This window comes from Leuciscus leuciscus, assembly GCF_965113295.1.
Source record: "Leuciscus leuciscus genome assembly, chromosome: 6".
Classification (NCBI taxonomy): domain Eukaryota; kingdom Metazoa; phylum Chordata; class Actinopteri; order Cypriniformes; family Leuciscidae; genus Leuciscus; species Leuciscus leuciscus.
Genome location: NC_138730.1, coordinates 37,637,033 through 37,656,125, shown reverse-complemented (window position 1 = coordinate 37,656,125; position 19,093 = coordinate 37,637,033). Strand labels below are relative to the sequence as shown.

At 40.8% G+C, this 19,093-nt stretch overlaps 1 protein-coding gene across 1 annotated transcript in view; it reads right to left on the bottom strand.

Moving 5' to 3' along the window:
- The window catches only part of LOC309501370 (uncharacterized protein), a 220,324-nt gene that overhangs the window by 195,742 nt on the left and 5,489 nt on the right, over nucleotides 1-19,093 (bottom strand). The window contains exons 2-4 of the mRNA XM_082173409.1: nucleotides 3,148-3,762; nucleotides 2,202-2,309; nucleotides 1,571-2,094 (exon numbers count right to left, since the gene is read on the bottom strand). Coding sequence (XP_082029535.1) covers nucleotides 1,571-2,094; nucleotides 2,202-2,309; nucleotides 3,148-3,669 — 1,154 coding nt within the window. The 5' untranslated portion in view covers nucleotides 3,670-3,762. The remainder of the gene's footprint in view (nucleotides 1-1,570; nucleotides 2,095-2,201; nucleotides 2,310-3,147; nucleotides 3,763-19,093) is intronic.

Genomic DNA, 19,093 nt, shown 5'->3' with positions numbered 1-19,093 from the left:
AATAATAACTAAGCCAAATATTTGTATTTTATTTTAATTATTATTGTTAGTGACTGCAGTAGTGTGGGCATAGGCCATTTGGTCTATGAACGAGTCATAGATCTCCAAAATCAGTTTTAAATGTATAATTTAATATTAATGAGATTTTTATTTAAGTAATGTTCTAATTCTAGATGTTTGTAAATGCTGCATGATTTTGACGTGGTTTAATCAATTGCCGTGCGCGTGAACTTTGAACATTCATGACGCTTTCAAACACTGGAGCGGCCGCGGCGCACTTTTGCCATGGAAACGGCGCTGGACCACTGCGACTGGTAAGCAGGAAACTCCCTCTCTCGCTGTTGAGAATGTACTATCCGCTGCAGGCTCACTCATCTCGGCTCTGTCTGATAAACGTACAGGAAGTGAAACATTTTGCGCGGACGTTTCTCCTCTGCTGATCTCGCGGTGATTTTGGCGAATTTGTATGAAGAAAAAAAAAAACTACCACTTTATTCCAGGTTAACTAACAATGCTTGTAACGCGCGTTACTGACATTTGTACCGAGTAAAATATTACTTTTTTTCCCCCAGTAATGCCTTACATTACCGCGTTACAGCAAAAAGCAATGCATTACAGTAATTAATTACTTTTGTAACGCGTTACTCCCAACACTGCTCATATGTATGTATGAATGAACGGTGTATAAATAACCGTGCAGTGCAGCCAAATAACTTGGCCTAGTACTTTTTGTCCCTCTCTGCTATTATAGTTTTTCAAGATGGCGGAACTACATGGAAGCCTCCGTGGACTTACCCGTCCCATGTATATAAAGATAATAAATTCTTCGTTTACGAGGATTAGTCTGAACATTGGCATAGGTATTTGTACACCATTGAGGGCATATTTATGAATAAAAATATAGATTTTAGATAATAAAATACCTAAAAAGCTACACATTGTCCCTTTAACACAGTTTACAATTACATACTGGATCTCTACCATATGATGATATAACCTCCCTTAGAACTAAAAAAACCAATCATAATAATAGAATCCCACCTGTTCAGTGTGAACCCCAACCCAAACCAGTTTATCCACTATTCTATTCATTTTATCTGTGTATTACATAAAGATTCATTGACTTTGACAACTCTGCCCATGTTTCATACTATCATGAGAACAGCTATTGGCTTGAATTTACATTTAAAAACAAGTGAATATGGTAATGGGTAGCTAAAACATAATGTGTCCATGGTCGATAATTATAAAAGAATTAGCCTACACTTTTGCCGAGCCTGCAATGGTGCGAGCTCCGCAATAGACTTCTTCCCGACAGTCAAAGAGGCATTACGTCACAAAAGTGCGGACTCGTAGGAAGACCGCAAGTGTTTAGGGTGCCATTCGGGACAATGCCTGTGATGGTTGACCAATTAAATCAGCTGTGGGGTGGGATGGGGTTTGCGCTTAACTGGTTTGGGGGGGCACTATATTTATATGAATCACACATTCATATAAATATAGTAAATTTGAAAATGTACACCTTAGCATACATTTCAAGTGGTGTATTATTTCTATAAGATATTTGTACCTGCTAATGAGCTTCTCCTCTGCAATTTCCTCTCTGAACAGAAAGTGGTGACCTCTCTCTCTGTAGTTGTCTCGGTGAAGTGGGGAACTGTGATCTGCATGGGGATTGAACTGTAGGTTCATCTGGGGTGATTTGTATGTACTAAGCAACTGCTCGTCCTCCTCCCTTCTGGCAAAGAAGGGCACGATGACCCTGTTTCCTCTGTTCCAGCGCTCATCCGAAAGAATCTCGGCACATTCACTCTCTTCTGCCTCATCTGGCTGGACATGGAACTGCTGACCGACTCTCACCTTTAGTTTCCGGAGAAGAACCGGTCGAATGTCGAAGTCAAACACCAACCACTGCTCATACACTCCAGGGCGGAACGACAGAAAAGACACACTCAGCTGGTAGGTGGAGTGAGAGGAGCGAAGGTGGTGGCCTGCAGTGTGTGTGACTGGGGGAAAGGTGTTCTGTAAACTGTCACTCAAAGAGAAAACAGCACCATTTTCCACTTTCAGTAGAGCCACATGAGCCAAGGACCTCTACACAAACACACATGCACACACACAAAACAAACAAGGAGGTTATCAATAACTAGTGTGCAATTAGGCTGAATGTAAAATGATCCAGGTTAGTGTGTATTTCTGACCTCAGTGGTGATTGTGAATTTCCATCTGATTTCACTGTCTTCTTGTAAACAGTCTACACAAAGATTCTCATCGTGTGTAACACACACATCGTCCACCTGCTCAGAGATCTGTAAAATACACACACGTGTCCATATTTGTGGATTTTGTTACTTTTTATGTTAGTATTTAATTAAATAATTAACTACAAACTTAAAAGTTACCATAAATACACAAACAACTTTTTCATTTCTCTATTATATTCTGACTGGTATATTGTGATTTTCTTTATAATCATTTCAAGAACCAAAATCATCAATGTCTGCATATTTAGCAACTAAAAGAGGAATACACTAAACAACTTTTAAAATTAGATTTGAAAAATCTAGGCACCGTACACTTGCAGACTTTGTAAATGGTTCCAAAGAAAAACATCATACACTAAATGAATGTGGTGTGGATCAAACACTACCGGACTTTCGAGTCTGACCACAAACATATGCAGAAACATGCACCTCATGCATGACAAATGAAAAAAATATGTGTTCTAAAATCAACTCAAAATAACAAACATGTTTGATATCCTCTGACTGGATGTGGATGGAATAAAAAATTGGAGTCTGTGACCATGATACACTACACAATTTTCTGTGTAATCTGTCAACTCCAACTGCCCAAAATCTGGAGACTGGCTATTATTTTCAGCAACTAGCATGGACTCATCCAGACAGTAAATTGAATTAAAAATCTGTGCAAAATTTGTGCAGTGTATTACATCCTTAAAATGAAACATATTAAAAAATGTTTTGTGTGACAAATCTTGTGTGTGTGTGTGTGTGTGTGTGTCCCTTTAATCTACATGGTTTCAAATACTCATAAAGATAGATATCATATGACTTAAAAACATTAAAGTTACATGGACGGAGTTGGGCAGAGTTGCAATCTTGTGCAGGATTTCATTGTACTCACGATACGAATCTCATTGCTGCTGGTTCTGTACTCTTCCAGAAGTTTCTCCTGGTATGAGGAAAGCTCATGAGAGCTTGACTGACCATCTCCTTGTCTGCTCTGTTCAGCCAGTCGTTCTCTTTGCGTGATCAGATGAATTAAACTCTTGTGGTCTAGGTTTGTGTTTTTTTGCAAGTTCCACACCGCAGCTTCTTCTGGACTGCTGGCAAACGTGCAACGGTCATGATGCACACAGCACCCGACATCCTCCTTGAAATACCAACACACTTCATATCGAGCAGGTCGTGGGTGAGAGGGCTGAGAGAACACAGGTCTCCATTTGTGACCTCTGACCTTTGCTCTGACAAGCAGCAGATTGTGAGAGCAACGGTGAGGCGTTGCAATGATGGAGTAGGAAATGCGAGAGCATTCATGAGTGCAGTCATTACAAGCAGCTCTCAGCTCGTACATCTGCATGAACTCCTGCAGCTGAGCATCTCTAGCCTGTACTGTAGACATTTCTACAGATTCAAGCCATAACATGCATGAAGTCTGACATGAACACCATCAGCTGGGCACCCACAGCTTCAAATACTGCAGTAATTCAACCTAATGTGAGGAAAGAGAAGAACACAGCTCATCAGATGACTTGTTTACATAAGGGAAAATGCAAATTTTATTCAAAAGAGCATAAACCAGAATCAGAAACAGAATCACATTACTACTATACTTAGACCTTTGAACAGGTATAGGGAAGTATAAAGGATGAATTATGACCATGAAGGGAAATAACACTTAACTTTCTACATGACATAGGCCTACTGCTCATATTGTGCAGTATCTCATGTTTTATAAAAGATAGAGATCCAGATGTTGCTTCTTAAAATGATATTGCTGGTAACTGCCAAATAGGCTTTTGAACTATTTAGAGATCATTTTTCATTTTATTTTATAAATGTAAAATTTACATGCTTTTTGAAAATTGTGTTAAATATCCTTTGATAAAGCAGTCTGATAATAACTGCTGAGCTGTTGGATCACATTAAAATACTGTATGCAAATGTGTGGGGTTTAGTCACATATCAACTTTTTTGTGTGTGTGAATACAGCACATTTTAAAGAATAGAATAAAACATTTCTGCTAATTTGCCTGTTGTACTTTATTTTAATTTACTGGTGGTAAGCAAAGATTACATTGTAGAAAGACAATGTAATAGCTGGCCAGAGTTATGTGAGAAAGAAAAGCTGGGGTGTACAATACAAGGTCAAGCTTATCATGAACAGAAGACAAAACAAAAGACTTATTTTCCTATTAGACAAGTGCAGCCTAGCAACCAGAGTGTGTGAAAACCACGAAAACAAGGGATGTGAACTGCCACAGAACAGGTTTTGGGTCAAGTGGCTTTCAGACTGATAGTGTTGTTAGTCAACCACAAACCTCTTTAACCTGAAGCCTGGCTTCAGATCATGTAAGGATTATTTTAGATCAATATGTAATGAAAAAGTCTATGTAATGAAAACTATGTAAAGTGCCTTTGTAAATATTATATAAATGCATTACACAAAATGTGCACATATACATAAGGATTATTTTCATTGCATATTTATCTTCTGGTACACAAAGAGAGGTCTCAAAGCAAAGAGGCTGTTGCTGGGCAGCCCTGGTGAGGTGCAGGGGCGAGGGGAGAAAATTTTGATTTCTCTGATCTACATATGTGCATTTTAAGATGTTTTGGCCAAAAAAATTGGATGACAATAGCTTTAAAACCATGTGCGGGCAGCTGTTTTTTTCTCACCTCATCAGCATCACACTCTTTTTCTCTTTGTTTTTATCTTGCTCTGTCTTTTCCCCTCCTAAAGCTGAGCTTTGACTGATACAGGCTTTTAATTTTTGTCTGTCAGTGAAGAAAGTAAACATAGGGTCAACTGATAGGTTGATTTATGAATCATTTTCTCAGACAAAGCTACCAGGAAAGCTAGGTAACTAAGTCCATCTACAATGAAATATAAATTACTTTTTAGCCTTTGTAATCAACAATACGGTTGGTTATTCATCAAGTCACCCCGTGAAAATCTATTTAATTTCAAATCATTTAACTAACCAGCTAAACGTGTATTAATGTAACTGTCTATTGGCAATATGATTAATCTGTTCTATATTTATTTCTATTTATTAAAAATAACAACATGAATTAAAGCTGCAAGCAGCATTTATCGGGGTTCAAGCTATTAAGGTGTTTAAGGTTTTTAAGCACAAAAGCATCAAAAGTTATAAAGTTTTATTTAGCAAGCATGTAACCACTGACATAATAGATTAAAAAGACCATTTACAGCCAATGCAGGCAATTCACCATAGGTAATATATGGTTTTAAAGCGTTTTTACAGTTATAGCACCTTTTGCCTAGTCTTCTTATAGTCTTGCCTGATCTCCACCACTTTTATTAGTAGTACTCAAAGTGTGCCCATATATATGTGTCAGATTTGTTGTAAATATTTAATTTTGATAAGGAGTTTAGATAATAATATTCAGTGGCGTAACGAGCCACCACCGGGCCCTTAAGTAGGATTATCAAGGCGGGCTCCTTGATGACGCAATTGATGACATTGATGACGCAATGTCCGCGAGTTGGCTACCATGAATAGGGCAGGATATGGTCATACACAGCATATAAGAGATGAGATGACTAACAAAATCAGGAGTAGCCTACGCTCACCAAAAACAAAACAAAAAAACAACAAAAAAAACAATGGGGACAGCGCACTATAAAACATTGTTAGGCCTAAGTCCAAATACATGAAAAAGATGCTCTCTTACATTATAGCAGGATTTTCCGGGCTTTCCTATGTGCAACTGCAAAGTTGTCGATTAGATCAGCATTGTGCGCACAGGCATTCTCAATTGACCCTTCGCAGGGAGTTTGATTGACAGGCGATCTGACTAATCATAATCCGCCATTTTGTCCAACAAAGCAGTCAGGAGAGTTAGTAGATTAACATAGGAGGATTTCAATTTGAAAAACAAAGTGTACTGACGTCTTAGCACTTTAAAACAACATTCCTTTTATGTTCATTCATGTTTATTTTAATGCTTTAAATTAACTAGAATGAAGAGATGAGCGGTTCACAAGCAGCTTTAACTGAGCCTCGAGTCTACAGCGATCTGTCAGACACATTAAAGAGTCACAAAACGGTATTTATTGTTTAAATGTCTCTAAAAAAATGACTACATTTGAAAGGTGAGACTTTGTTTCATATCAAAAGTACTTGTCTGTCACCGCGCAGTCTTTTTTCTGATCCGCAATGTATTTTTCACTGTGTGAGAACTTGGTGTGGTGTGAGAGTGGCGTCGCTTGTCAGACATAGCAACAGTAACTAAAGTGGGCGGGTCTTTGCGACCGGTCATTGACAGTATGGACGGGGATTCGCCAGTCCCAATTCAAAACAAATTTCATCACAATCTATCATTGTTCGTTTCAAACATGTGAGAGCATCAAAATGATCCATGGGTGAAATTGATTGGATTTAATTAATTTTTTTGTCAGTTCCTATCATAATTTTAACATTTTGGCGTTATTGTTTAGCTATTTACCTATGTTTTCAAATTTCCTTTGTTTTTTTTGTTGTTGTCTAGATCAGACTAACGGCTTTGAAGATAACCACAATTTTTTAAAGCTCTAAATGACACTTACAAAAACCATAAGGCGAAACCTGGCATGTTTGGTATTGTTGGACTCGGCAAGGATTCTTAGGAGGTCACTCCTGTGAAAAAAACACGGGCTTCCTTGAAACTTTTAAGGCTCCTTCAAGGCTTTGTGCCAATGACGTATACTGAGTTTTTTGAGATACACCAATGTTCTCATAGACTATCATGGCACCCTGGACAAAGACACTGCGTGCCACTTTTCAGTACACTAACGGTTGGGTGCGCTTATAGCTATTTTCATGATTTTTTTCACTGTTATAGCGCCACCAAGTGGCCAATTGTCACGATTTTTTTCATGTCAACTCAGATTGAGCTTATGAACATGTGTCCCAAGTTTAGTGAAAATATCTCATTCCGTTCACAAGTTATAACCATTTTATAGCGCCACCAAGTGGCCAATTCTCATGATTTTTTTCCACGTGACCTCAGAATGAGCTCATGAACATGTGTCCCAAGTTTTGTGAAAATATCTCTTTCCGTTCACAAGTTATAACCATTTTATAGTGCCATCTACTGGCCAATTGTTGCGATTTTTTTCAAGTGATCTCAGATTGAGCTCAGGAAGATGTACCCCAAGTTTGACAAAAAAATCTCTTTCCGTTCACAATTTATAACCGTTTTAGTAAAAGTGGCCCTGGTGCCATCAAAGATTTTGGTTCCCCTTATCGACCGTTAATTGAAATTTTGAATTTTTTGGATGATTATTGATTGTCAGACTCCAAAGAATATTCTTGCAGTGGTTTGGTTCCAATTGGTCGAAAAACCAAGGAGAAGTTCGCAAAAATAGGTATTTCAAAAAAATGCAATTTACTCGAAATTGGCGCCTGAAGGGCGAGCAAATCGGAGATAGCCATTTTGTCCGCCTTGAGCCAAGGATTCCAACGATATGAGACACTTGATCCTGGGACAAACGGTCTAAGAGTTATGAGCGATTTAGTACTTTTGGTTGCTGTAGCGCCACCTATGGGCCAATTGGGGTCATACTCTGATAGGTTGTCCCCAAATTGAGGCCTACCATCTGGCCAGGTTTCACGTCTCTAGGCCTTACGGTTTGTCCTGCACGATGCGTTTTACGAATCCTTACAATTACAATAGGGTTTCAGCATTTCATGCTTGAACCCCTAATAAGAATGAAGGCTTTTTGCCAGTTATAGCGCCACCTATGGTCCGATCTCCATGAAACTCTGCATGCTTCCTCACCATGTTCTGACACATATGCTCATCAATTTTTGTGAAGTTCTGAGTTTCCATTTGGGATTTATAGGCTTTTTAGTGTATTTTGCCACGCCCCTTTTCTAAATGACCCTGTTACAGCCACCCAAATGCAAAAGTTCAACTTGTTTTCGATAATTATTGATCTAGAGAGTCCAGAGAATTGTCCTAGACTGGTTTGGTTCCGATCGGGCCAAAAACCAGGGACTAGTTCGCAAAAGTAGGTTTTGGACAAAATCCGACATAGCAGAAAATTTTCCCTGCCTACATCCAAATCGGAGATAGCCATTTTGTCCGACTTGAGCCAAGGATTCCAACGATATAAGACACTTGATCCTGGGACAAACGGTCTAAGAGTTGTGAGCGATTTAGTACTTTTGGTTGCTGTAGCGCCACCTATGGGCCAATTGGGGTCATACTCTGATAGGTTGTCCCCAAATTGAGGCCTACCATCTGGCCAGGTTTCACGTCTCTAGGCCTTACGGTTTGTCCTGCACGATGCGTTTTACGAATCCTTACAATTACAATAGGGTTTCAGCATTTCATGCTTGAACCCCTAATAAGAATGAAGGCTTTTTGCCAGTTATAGCGCCACCTATGGTCCGATCTCCATGAAACTCTGCATGCTTCCTCACCATGTTCTGACACATATGCTCATCAATTTTTGTGAAGTTCTGAGTTTCCATTTGGGATTTATAGGCTTTTTAGTGTATTTTGCCACGCCCCTTTTCTAAATGACCCTGTTACAGCCACCCAAATGCAAAAGTTCAACTTGTTTTCGATAATTATTGATCTAGAGAGTCCAGAGAATTGTCCTAGACTGGTTTGGTTCCGATCGGGCCAAAAACCAGGGACTAGTTCGCAAAAGTAGGTTTTGGACAAAATCCGACATAGCAGAAAATTTTCCCTGCCTACATCCAAATCGGAGATAGCCATTTTGTCCGACTTGAGCCAAGGATTCCAACGATATAAGACACTTGATCCTGGGACAAACGGTCTAAGAGTTGTGAGCGATTTAGTACTTTTGGTTGCTGTAGCGCCACCTATGGGCCAATTGGGGTCATACTCTGATAGGTTGTCCCCAAATTGAGGCCTACCATCTGGCCAGGTTTCACGTCTCTAGGCCTTACGGTTTGTCCTGCACGATGCGTTTTACGAATCCTTACAATTACAATAGGGTTTCAGCATTTCATGCTTGAACCCCTAATAAGAATGAAGGCTTTTTGCCAGTTATAGCGCCACCTATGGTCCGATCTCCATGAAACTCTGCATGCTTCCTCACCATGTTCTGACACATATGCTCATCAATTTTTGTGAAGTTCTGAGTTTCCATTTGGGATTTATAGGCTTTTTAGTGTATTTTGCCACGCCCCTTTTCTAAATGACCCTGTTACAGCCACCCAAATGCAAAAGTTCAACTTGTTTTCGATAATTATTGATCTAGAGAGTCCAGAGAATTGTCCTAGACTGGTTTGGTTCCGATCGGGCCAAAAACCAGGGACTAGTTCGCAAAAGTAGGTTTTGGACAAAATCCGACATAGCAGAAAATTTTCCCTGCCTACATCCAAATCGGAGATAGCCATTTTGTCCGACTTGAGCCAAGGATTCCAACGATATAAGACACTTGATCCTGGGACAAACGGTCTAAGAGTTGTGAGCGATTTAGTACTTTTGGTTGCTGTAGCGCCACCTATGGGCCAATTGGGGTCATACTCTGATAGGTTGTCCCCAAATTGAGGCCTACCATCTGGCCAGGTTTCACGTCTCTAGGCCTTACGGTTTGTCCTGCACGATGCGTTTTACGAATCCTTACAATTACAATAGGGTTTCAGCATTTCATGCTTGAACCCCTAATAAGAATGAAGGCTTTTTGCCAGTTATAGCGCCACCTATGGTCCGATCTCCATGAAACTCTGCATGCTTCCTCACCATGTTCTGACACATATGCTCATCAATTTTTGTGAAGTTCTGAGTTTCCATTTGGGATTTATAGGCTTTTTAGTGTATTTTGCCACGCCCCTTTTCTAAATGACCCTGTTACAGCCACCCAAATGCAAAAGTTCAACTTGTTTTCGATAATTATTGATCTAGAGAGTCCAGAGAATTGTCCTAGACTGGTTTGGTTCCGATCGGGCCAAAAACCAGGGACTAGTTCGCAAAAGTAGGTTTTGGACAAAATCCGACATAGCAGAAAATTTTCCCTGCCTACATCCAAATCGGAGATAGCCATTTTGTCCGACTTGAGCCAAGGATTCCAACGATATAAGACACTTGATCCTGGGACAAACGGTCTAAGAGTTGTGAGCGATTTAGTACTTTTGGTTGCTGTAGCGCCACCTATGGGCCAATTGGGGTCATACTCTGATAGGTTGTCCCCAAATTGAGGCCTACCATCTGGCCAGGTTTCACGTCTCTAGGCCTTACGGTTTGTCCTGCACGATGCGTTTTACGAATCCTTACAATTACAATAGGGTTTCAGCATTTCATGCTTGAACCCCTAATAAGAATGAAGGCTTTTTGCCAGTTATAGCGCCACCTATGGTCCGATCTCCATGAAACTCTGCATGCTTCCTCACCATGTTCTGACACATATGCTCATCAATTTTTGTGAAGTTCTGAGTTTCCATTTGGGATTTATAGGCTTTTTAGTGTATTTTGCCACGCCCCTTTTCTAAATGACCCTGTTACAGCCACCCAAATGCAAAAGTTCAACTTGTTTTCGATAATTATTGATCTAGAGAGTCCAGAGAATTGTCCTAGACTGGTTTGGTTCCGATCGGGCCAAAAACCAGGGACTAGTTCGCAAAAGTAGGTTTTGGACAAAATCCGACATAGCAGAAAATTTTCCCTGCCTACATCCAAATCGGAGATAGCCATTTTGTCCGACTTGAGCCAAGGATTCCAACGATATAAGACACTTGATCCTGGGACAAACGGTCTAAGAGTTGTGAGCGATTTAGTACTTTTGGTTGCTGTAGCGCCACCTATGGGCCAATTGGGGTCATACTCTGATAGGTTGTCCCCAAATTGAGGCCTACCATCTGGCCAGGTTTCACGTCTCTAGGCCTTACGGTTTGTCCTGCACGATGCGTTTTACGAATCCTTACAATTACAATAGGGTTTCAGCATTTCATGCTTGAACCCCTAATAAGAATGAAGGCTTTTTGCCAGTTATAGCGCCACCTATGGTCCGATCTCCATGAAACTCTGCATGCTTCCTCACCATGTTCTGACACATATGCTCATCAATTTTTGTGAAGTTCTGAGTTTCCATTTGGGATTTATAGGCTTTTTAGTGTATTTTGCCACGCCCCTTTTCTAAATGACCCTGTTACAGCCACCCAAATGCAAAAGTTCAACTTGTTTTCGATAATTATTGATCTAGAGAGTCCAGAGAATTGTCCTAGACTGGTTTGGTTCCGATCGGGCCAAAAACCAGGGACTAGTTCGCAAAAGTAGGTTTTGGACAAAATCCGACATAGCAGAAAATTTTCCCTGCCTACATCCAAATCGGAGATAGCCATTTTGTCCGACTTGAGCCAAGGATTCCAACGATATAAGACACTTGATCCTGGGACAAACGGTCTAAGAGTTGTGAGCGATTTAGTACTTTTGGTTGCTGTAGCGCCACCTATGGGCCAATTGGGGTCATACTCTGATAGGTTGTCCCCAAATTGAGGCCTACCATCTGGCCAGGTTTCACGTCTCTAGGCCTTACGGTTTGTCCTGCACGATGCGTTTTACGAATCCTTACAATTACAATAGGGTTTCAGCATTTCATGCTTGAACCCCTAATAAGAATGAAGGCTTTTTGCCAGTTATAGCGCCACCTATGGTCCGATCTCCATGAAACTCTGCATGCTTCCTCACCATGTTCTGACACATATGCTCATCAATTTTTGTGAAGTTCTGAGTTTCCATTTGGGATTTATAGGCTTTTTAGTGTATTTTGCCACGCCCCTTTTCTAAATGACCCTGTTACAGCCACCCAAATGCAAAAGTTCAACTTGTTTTCGATAATTATTGATCTAGAGAGTCCAGAGAATTGTCCTAGACTGGTTTGGTTCCGATCGGGCCAAAAACCAGGGACTAGTTCGCAAAAGTAGGTTTTGGACAAAATCCGACATAGCAGAAAATTTTCCCTGCCTACATCCAAATCGGAGATAGCCATTTTGTCCGACTTGAGCCAAGGATTCCAACGATATAAGACACTTGATCCTGGGACAAACGGTCTAAGAGTTGTGAGCGATTTAGTACTTTTGGTTGCTGTAGCGCCACCTATGGGCCAATTGGGGTCATACTCTGATAGGTTGTCCCCAAATTGAGGCCTACCATCTGGCCAGGTTTCACGTCTCTAGGCCTTACGGTTTGTCCTGCACGATGCGTTTTACGAATCCTTACAATTACAATAGGGTTTCAGCATTTCATGCTTGAACCCCTAATAAGAATGAAGGCTTTTTGCCAGTTATAGCGCCACCTATGGTCCGATCTCCATGAAACTCTGCATGCTTCCTCACCATGTTCTGACACATATGCTCATCAATTTTTGTGAAGTTCTGAGTTTCCATTTGGGATTTATAGGCTTTTTAGTGTATTTTGCCACGCCCCTTTTCTAAATGACCCTGTTACAGCCACCCAAATGCAAAAGTTCAACTTGTTTTCGATAATTATTGATCTAGAGAGTCCAGAGAATTGTCCTAGACTGGTTTGGTTCCGATCGGGCCAAAAACCAGGGACTAGTTCGCAAAAGTAGGTTTTGGACAAAATCCGACATAGCAGAAAATTTTCCCTGCCTACATCCAAATCGGAGATAGCCATTTTGTCCGACTTGAGCCAAGGATTCCAACGATATAAGACACTTGATCCTGGGACAAACGGTCTAAGAGTTGTGAGCGATTTAGTACTTTTGGTTGCTGTAGCGCCACCTATGGGCCAATTGGGGTCATACTCTGATAGGTTGTCCCCAAATTGAGGCCTACCATCTGGCCAGGTTTCACGTCTCTAGGCCTTACGGTTTGTCCTGCACGATGCGTTTTACGAATCCTTACAATTACAATAGGGTTTCAGCATTTCATGCTTGAACCCCTAATAAGAATGAAGGCTTTTTGCCAGTTATAGCGCCACCTATGGTCCGATCTCCATGAAACTCTGCATGCTTCCTCACCATGTTCTGACACATATGCTCATCAATTTTTGTGAAGTTCTGAGTTTCCATTTGGGATTTATAGGCTTTTTAGTGTATTTTGCCACGCCCCTTTTCTAAATGACCCTGTTACAGCCACCCAAATGCAAAAGTTCAACTTGTTTTCGATAATTATTGATCTAGAGAGTCCAGAGAATTGTCCTAGACTGGTTTGGTTCCGATCGGGCCAAAAACCAGGGACTAGTTCGCAAAAGTAGGTTTTGGACAAAATCCGACATAGCAGAAAATTTTCCCTGCCTACATCCAAATCGGAGATAGCCATTTTGTCCGACTTGAGCCAAGGATTCCAACGATATAAGACACTTGATCCTGGGACAAACGGTCTAAGAGTTGTGAGCGATTTAGTACTTTTGGTTGCTGTAGCGCCACCTATGGGCCAATTGGGGTCATACTCTGATAGGTTGTCCCCAAATTGAGGCCTACCATCTGGCCAGGTTTCACGTCTCTAGGCCTTACGGTTTGTCCTGCACGATGCGTTTTACGAATCCTTACAATTACAATAGGGTTTCAGCATTTCATGCTTGAACCCCTAATAAGAATGAAGGCTTTTTGCCAGTTATAGCGCCACCTATGGTCCGATCTCCATGAAACTCTGCATGCTTCCTCACCATGTTCTGACACATATGCTCATCAATTTTTGTGAAGTTCTGAGTTTCCATTTGGGATTTATAGGCTTTTTAGTGTATTTTGCCACGCCCCTTTTCTAAATGACCCTGTTACAGCCACCCAAATGCAAAAGTTCAACTTGTTTTCGATAATTATTGATCTAGAGAGTCCAGAGAATTGTCCTAGACTGGTTTGGTTCCGATCGGGCCAAAAACCAGGGACTAGTTCGCAAAAGTAGGTTTTGGACAAAATCCGACATAGCAGAAAATTTTCCCTGCCTACATCCAAATCGGAGATAGCCATTTTGTCCGACTTGAGCCAAGGATTCCAACGATATAAGACACTTGATCCTGGGACAAACGGTCTAAGAGTTGTGAGCGATTTAGTACTTTTGGTTGCTGTAGCGCCACCTATGGGCCAATTGGGGTCATACTCTGATAGGTTGTCCCCAAATTGAGGCCTACCATCTGGCCAGGTTTCACGTCTCTAGGCCTTACGGTTTGTCCTGCACGATGCGTTTTACGAATCCTTACAATTACAATAGGGTTTCAGCATTTCATGCTTGAACCCCTAATAAGAATGAAGGCTTTTTGCCAGTTATAGCGCCACCTATGGTCCGATCTCCATGAAACTCTGCATGCTTCCTCACCATGTTCTGACACATATGCTCATCAATTTTTGTGAAGTTCTGAGTTTCCATTTGGGATTTATAGGCTTTTTAGTGTATTTTGCCACGCCCCTTTTCTAAATGACCCTGTTACAGCCACCCAAATGCAAAAGTTCAACTTGTTTTCGATAATTATTGATCTAGAGAGTCCAGAGAATTGTCCTAGACTGGTTTGGTTCCGATCGGGCCAAAAACCAGGGACTAGTTCGCAAAAGTAGGTTTTGGACAAAATCCGACATAGCAGAAAATTTTCCCTGCCTACATCCAAATCGGAGATAGCCATTTTGTCCGACTTGAGCCAAGGATTCCAACGATATAAGACACTTGATCCTGGGACAAACGGTCTAAGAGTTGTGAGCGATTTAGTACTTTTGGTTGCTGTAGCGCCACCTATGGGCCAATTGGGGTCATACTCTGATAGGTTGTCCCCAAATTGAGGCCTACCATCTGGCCAGGTTTCACGTCTCTAGGCCTTACGGTTTGTCCTGCACGATGCGTTTTACGAATCCTTACAATTACAATAGGGTTTCAGCATTTCATGCTTGAACCCCTAATAAGAATGAAGGCTTTTTGCCAGTTATAGCGCCACCTATGGTCCGATCTCCATGAAACTCTGCATGCTTCCTCACCATGTTCTGACACATATGCTCATCAATTTTTGTGAAGTTCTGAGTTTCCATTTGGGATTTATAGGCTTTTTAGTGTATTTTGCCACGCCCCTTTTCTAAATGACCCTGTTACAGCCACCCAAATGCAAAAGTTCAACTTGTTTTCGATAATTATTGATCTAGAGAGTCCAGAGAATTGTCCTAGACTGGTTTGGTTCCGATCGGGCCAAAAACCAGGGACTAGTTCGCAAAAGTAGGTTTTGGACAAAATCCGACATAGCAGAAAATTTTCCCTGCCTACATCCAAATCGGAGATAGCCATTTTGTCCGACTTGAGCCAAGGATTCCAACGATATAAGACACTTGATCCGGGGACAAACGGTCTAAGAGTTGTGAGCGATTTAGTACTTTTGGTTGCTGTAGCGCCACCTATGGGCCAATTGGGGTCATACTCTGATAGGTTGTCCCCAAATTGAGGCCTACCATCTGGCCAGGTTTCACGTCTCTAGGCCTTACGGTTTGTCCTGCACGATGCGTTTTACGAATCCTTACAATTACAATAGGGTTTCAGCATTTCATGCTTGAACCCCTAATAAGAATGAAGGCTTTTTGCCAGTTATAGCGCCACCTATGGTCCGATCTCCATGAAACTCTGCATGCTTCCTCACCATGTTCTGACACATATGCTCATCAATTTTTGTGAAGTTCTGAGTTTCCATTTGGGATTTATAGGCTTTTTAGTGTATTTTGCCACGCCCCTTTTCTAAATGACCCTGTTACAGCCACCCAAATGCAAAAGTTCAACTTGTTTTCGATAATTATTGATCTAGAGAGTCCAGAGAATTGTCCTAGACTGGTTTGGTTCCGATCGGGCCAAAAACCAGGGACTAGTTCGCAAAAGTAGGTTTTGGACAAAATCCGACATAGCAGAAAATTTTCCCTGCCTACATCCAAATCGGAGATAGCCATTTTGTCCGACTTGAGCCAAGGATTCCAACGATATAAGACACTTGATCCGGGGACAAACGGTCTAAGAGTTGTGAGCGATTTAGTACTTTTGGTTGCTGTAGCGCCACCTATGGGCCAATTGGGGTCATACTCTGATAGGTTGTCCCCAAATTGAGGCCTACCATCTGGCCAGGTTTCACGTCTCTAGGCCTTACGGTTTGTCCTGCACGATGCGTTTTACGAATCCTTACAATTACAATAGGGTTTCAGCATTTCATGCTTGAACCCCTAATAAGAATGAAGGCTTTTTGCCAGTTATAGCGCCACCTATGGTCCGATCTCCATGAAACTCTGCATGCTTCCTCACCATGTTCTGACACATATGCTCATCAATTTTTGTGAAGTTCTGAGTTTCCATTTGGGATTTATAGGCTTTTTAGTGTATTTTGCCACGCCCCTTTTCTAAATGACCCTGTTACAGCCACCCAAATGCAAAAGTTCAACTTGTTTTCGATAATTATTGATCTAGAGAGTCCAGAGAATTGTCCTAGACTGGTTTGGTTCCGATCGGGCCAAAAACCAGGGACTAGTTCGCAAAAGTAGGTTTTGGACAAAATCCGACATAGCAGAAAATTTTCCCTGCCTACATCCAAATCGGAGATAGCCATTTTGTCCGACTTGAGCCAAGGATTCCAACGATATAAGACACTTGATCCTGGGACAAACGGTCTAAGAGTTGTGAGCGATTTAGTACTTTTGGTTGCTGTAGCGCCACCTATGGGCCAATTGGGGTCATACTCTGATAGGTTGTCCCCAAATTGAGGCCTACCATCTGGCCAGGTTTCACGTCTCTAGGCCTTACGGTTTGTCCTGCACGATGCGTTTTACGAATCCTTACAATTACAATAGGGTTTCAGCATTTCATGCTTGAACCCCTAATTATCAATTTGCCACTTCTATAAATCAAGTGCTTAAAAGAAAAGCACAAATCCCTTTACTCTACTCTTACTCTAATATATGTAGGCTATACCCCACGTAGGAGGGGACGTTCTCGCGACCTTGTGGAACGTTCCCTAAAAGTTGTCTAAAGGTAACGAAAGTTCCGAACCTTTACAGAACATTAGGGACGTTCATAGAACGTCCTCTTTTGGTTATGAAAGTGCTGCAGTTCAAGGTTCCTTATATGACTTTAGGGGGGCGTTCTATTTGGGGTATTTTATGGTCACATAACAAACGTTACAAAGAGGACATTCGGGACGTTAACAGAACGTTCTCGCATGGTCCTCTGTTGGTCATATAATAACGTTCCCAATGTGACTTTAGGGGAACGTTCCATATTGGTTATTATATGGTCACACAACAACGTTACAAAGAGTATATTCGGGACGTTAACAGAACGTTCCCATACGGTTCTCAGTTGGTCATATAATAACGTTCCCGTTATTACTTTAGGGGGACGTTCGATATTGGTTATTAAATGGTCACACAACAACGTTACAAAGAGGACATTCGGGACGTTAACAGAACGTTCTCGCATGGTCCTCTGTTGGTCATATAATAACGTTCCCTTTATTGCTTTAGGGGGACGTTCGATATTGGTTATTATATGGTCACACAACAACGTTACAAAGAGGACATTCGGGACGTTAACAGAACCAAAAAAGGAGTTTGAACGAGGCAGTATCAGTATAGAAAATTAAAAACAACTCTTTTATATGGGCAATACGATTACAATTAGGATTTAGTGCAAAATCAATTTATGTTGTTATAATTACTCTTCCAATTAATTTTTTTTTTTTTTTAAATAATAATATATTTTTTTTTTATAATTTTTTTTATACGAATTGTATTTATGTAATGTTCTAATTCTAGATGTTTATGTTTGTAAATGCTGCGTGACTTTGATGTGTTTTAATGCGCGTGCTCGTGAACGTCCGAGACGCTTTTTCAAACACTGGAGCGGCATAGAGTCGCCATGGAAACGGCGGGCCACCGCAGCAACTGACGAGCAGCTAAACCCTCTCTCGTGGTGTTTTTATTACTTTCAGGTGAGTTTAGTTTCTTAAATCACACGAATAATACACACAAGTTTGCTTGACATTTATCTTATTTGTAATTGACACGCTTCTGTTGAATTTTTACTTATAGAAATGCTTTATTGTCTTGGAAAAAAAATCCGTTAGCATCTCAACCGTTTTCAGAAAAGGTAACGTAGGCTAACTAGCTTGAGCTTTTGTTTATGAAAGTTTGGGGTTTTAATCACATCTTATATGTAGATTAGATGTTTTTAATAGTTTTGTTAAGGGTTTTGCTTGGAAGTGAGCTCATTTATTTAACATAAACGTATGTATTATTTAACAGAAACATATGTGCTGTTAATCGGTGACGTCACTTACATGGAGCGCTAAAATTGGCTGAAACTAGCTCAATGGTAAACAAATATTGATAAACAAATGATCTGTGATTTCAGCAGCAACAAAATAACAACAGAGGGGAAGCTCTACTATTGCAACATTGCTGAAGAAAGCTGCTGCCAGAGAAAGACACAGGTAAACTGAGAAAGCCCATTAAATAACTTTAAATCCATTTTCTCACAATGTTTTTCACCTAACGTTATATCACCATGCATCTGTTTTCTTATTTATTTTATTTGTTTAATTTATTTTAAGAAGGTTTTGACATCCAAACGTAAGTGACACTGTTGGAGCAATATGAATAAGTAAACCTAAAAACATAAATTCTGTTATGCTAATTTATTCTTTCTATTTTCCTTGCCTTTAAATAAACCTGGCAAGCGGTTTGTTGTGTTCCTAGATCCTTCCATGCTGATGGCCTGCACAGTAGCAGAGTTGGAGCAGATCAACATCTCTATGGCGCTGTGAACCCTATGACTTGTAAGTAAAACTTTCAACTAATGTCAAACATACAGTATTGGTATTAACGGCATGATAACGACACCAAACACACCGCCAAGATGACAACTGCCTTGATAAAGGTGTAGGTGATGGAGTGGCCAGTA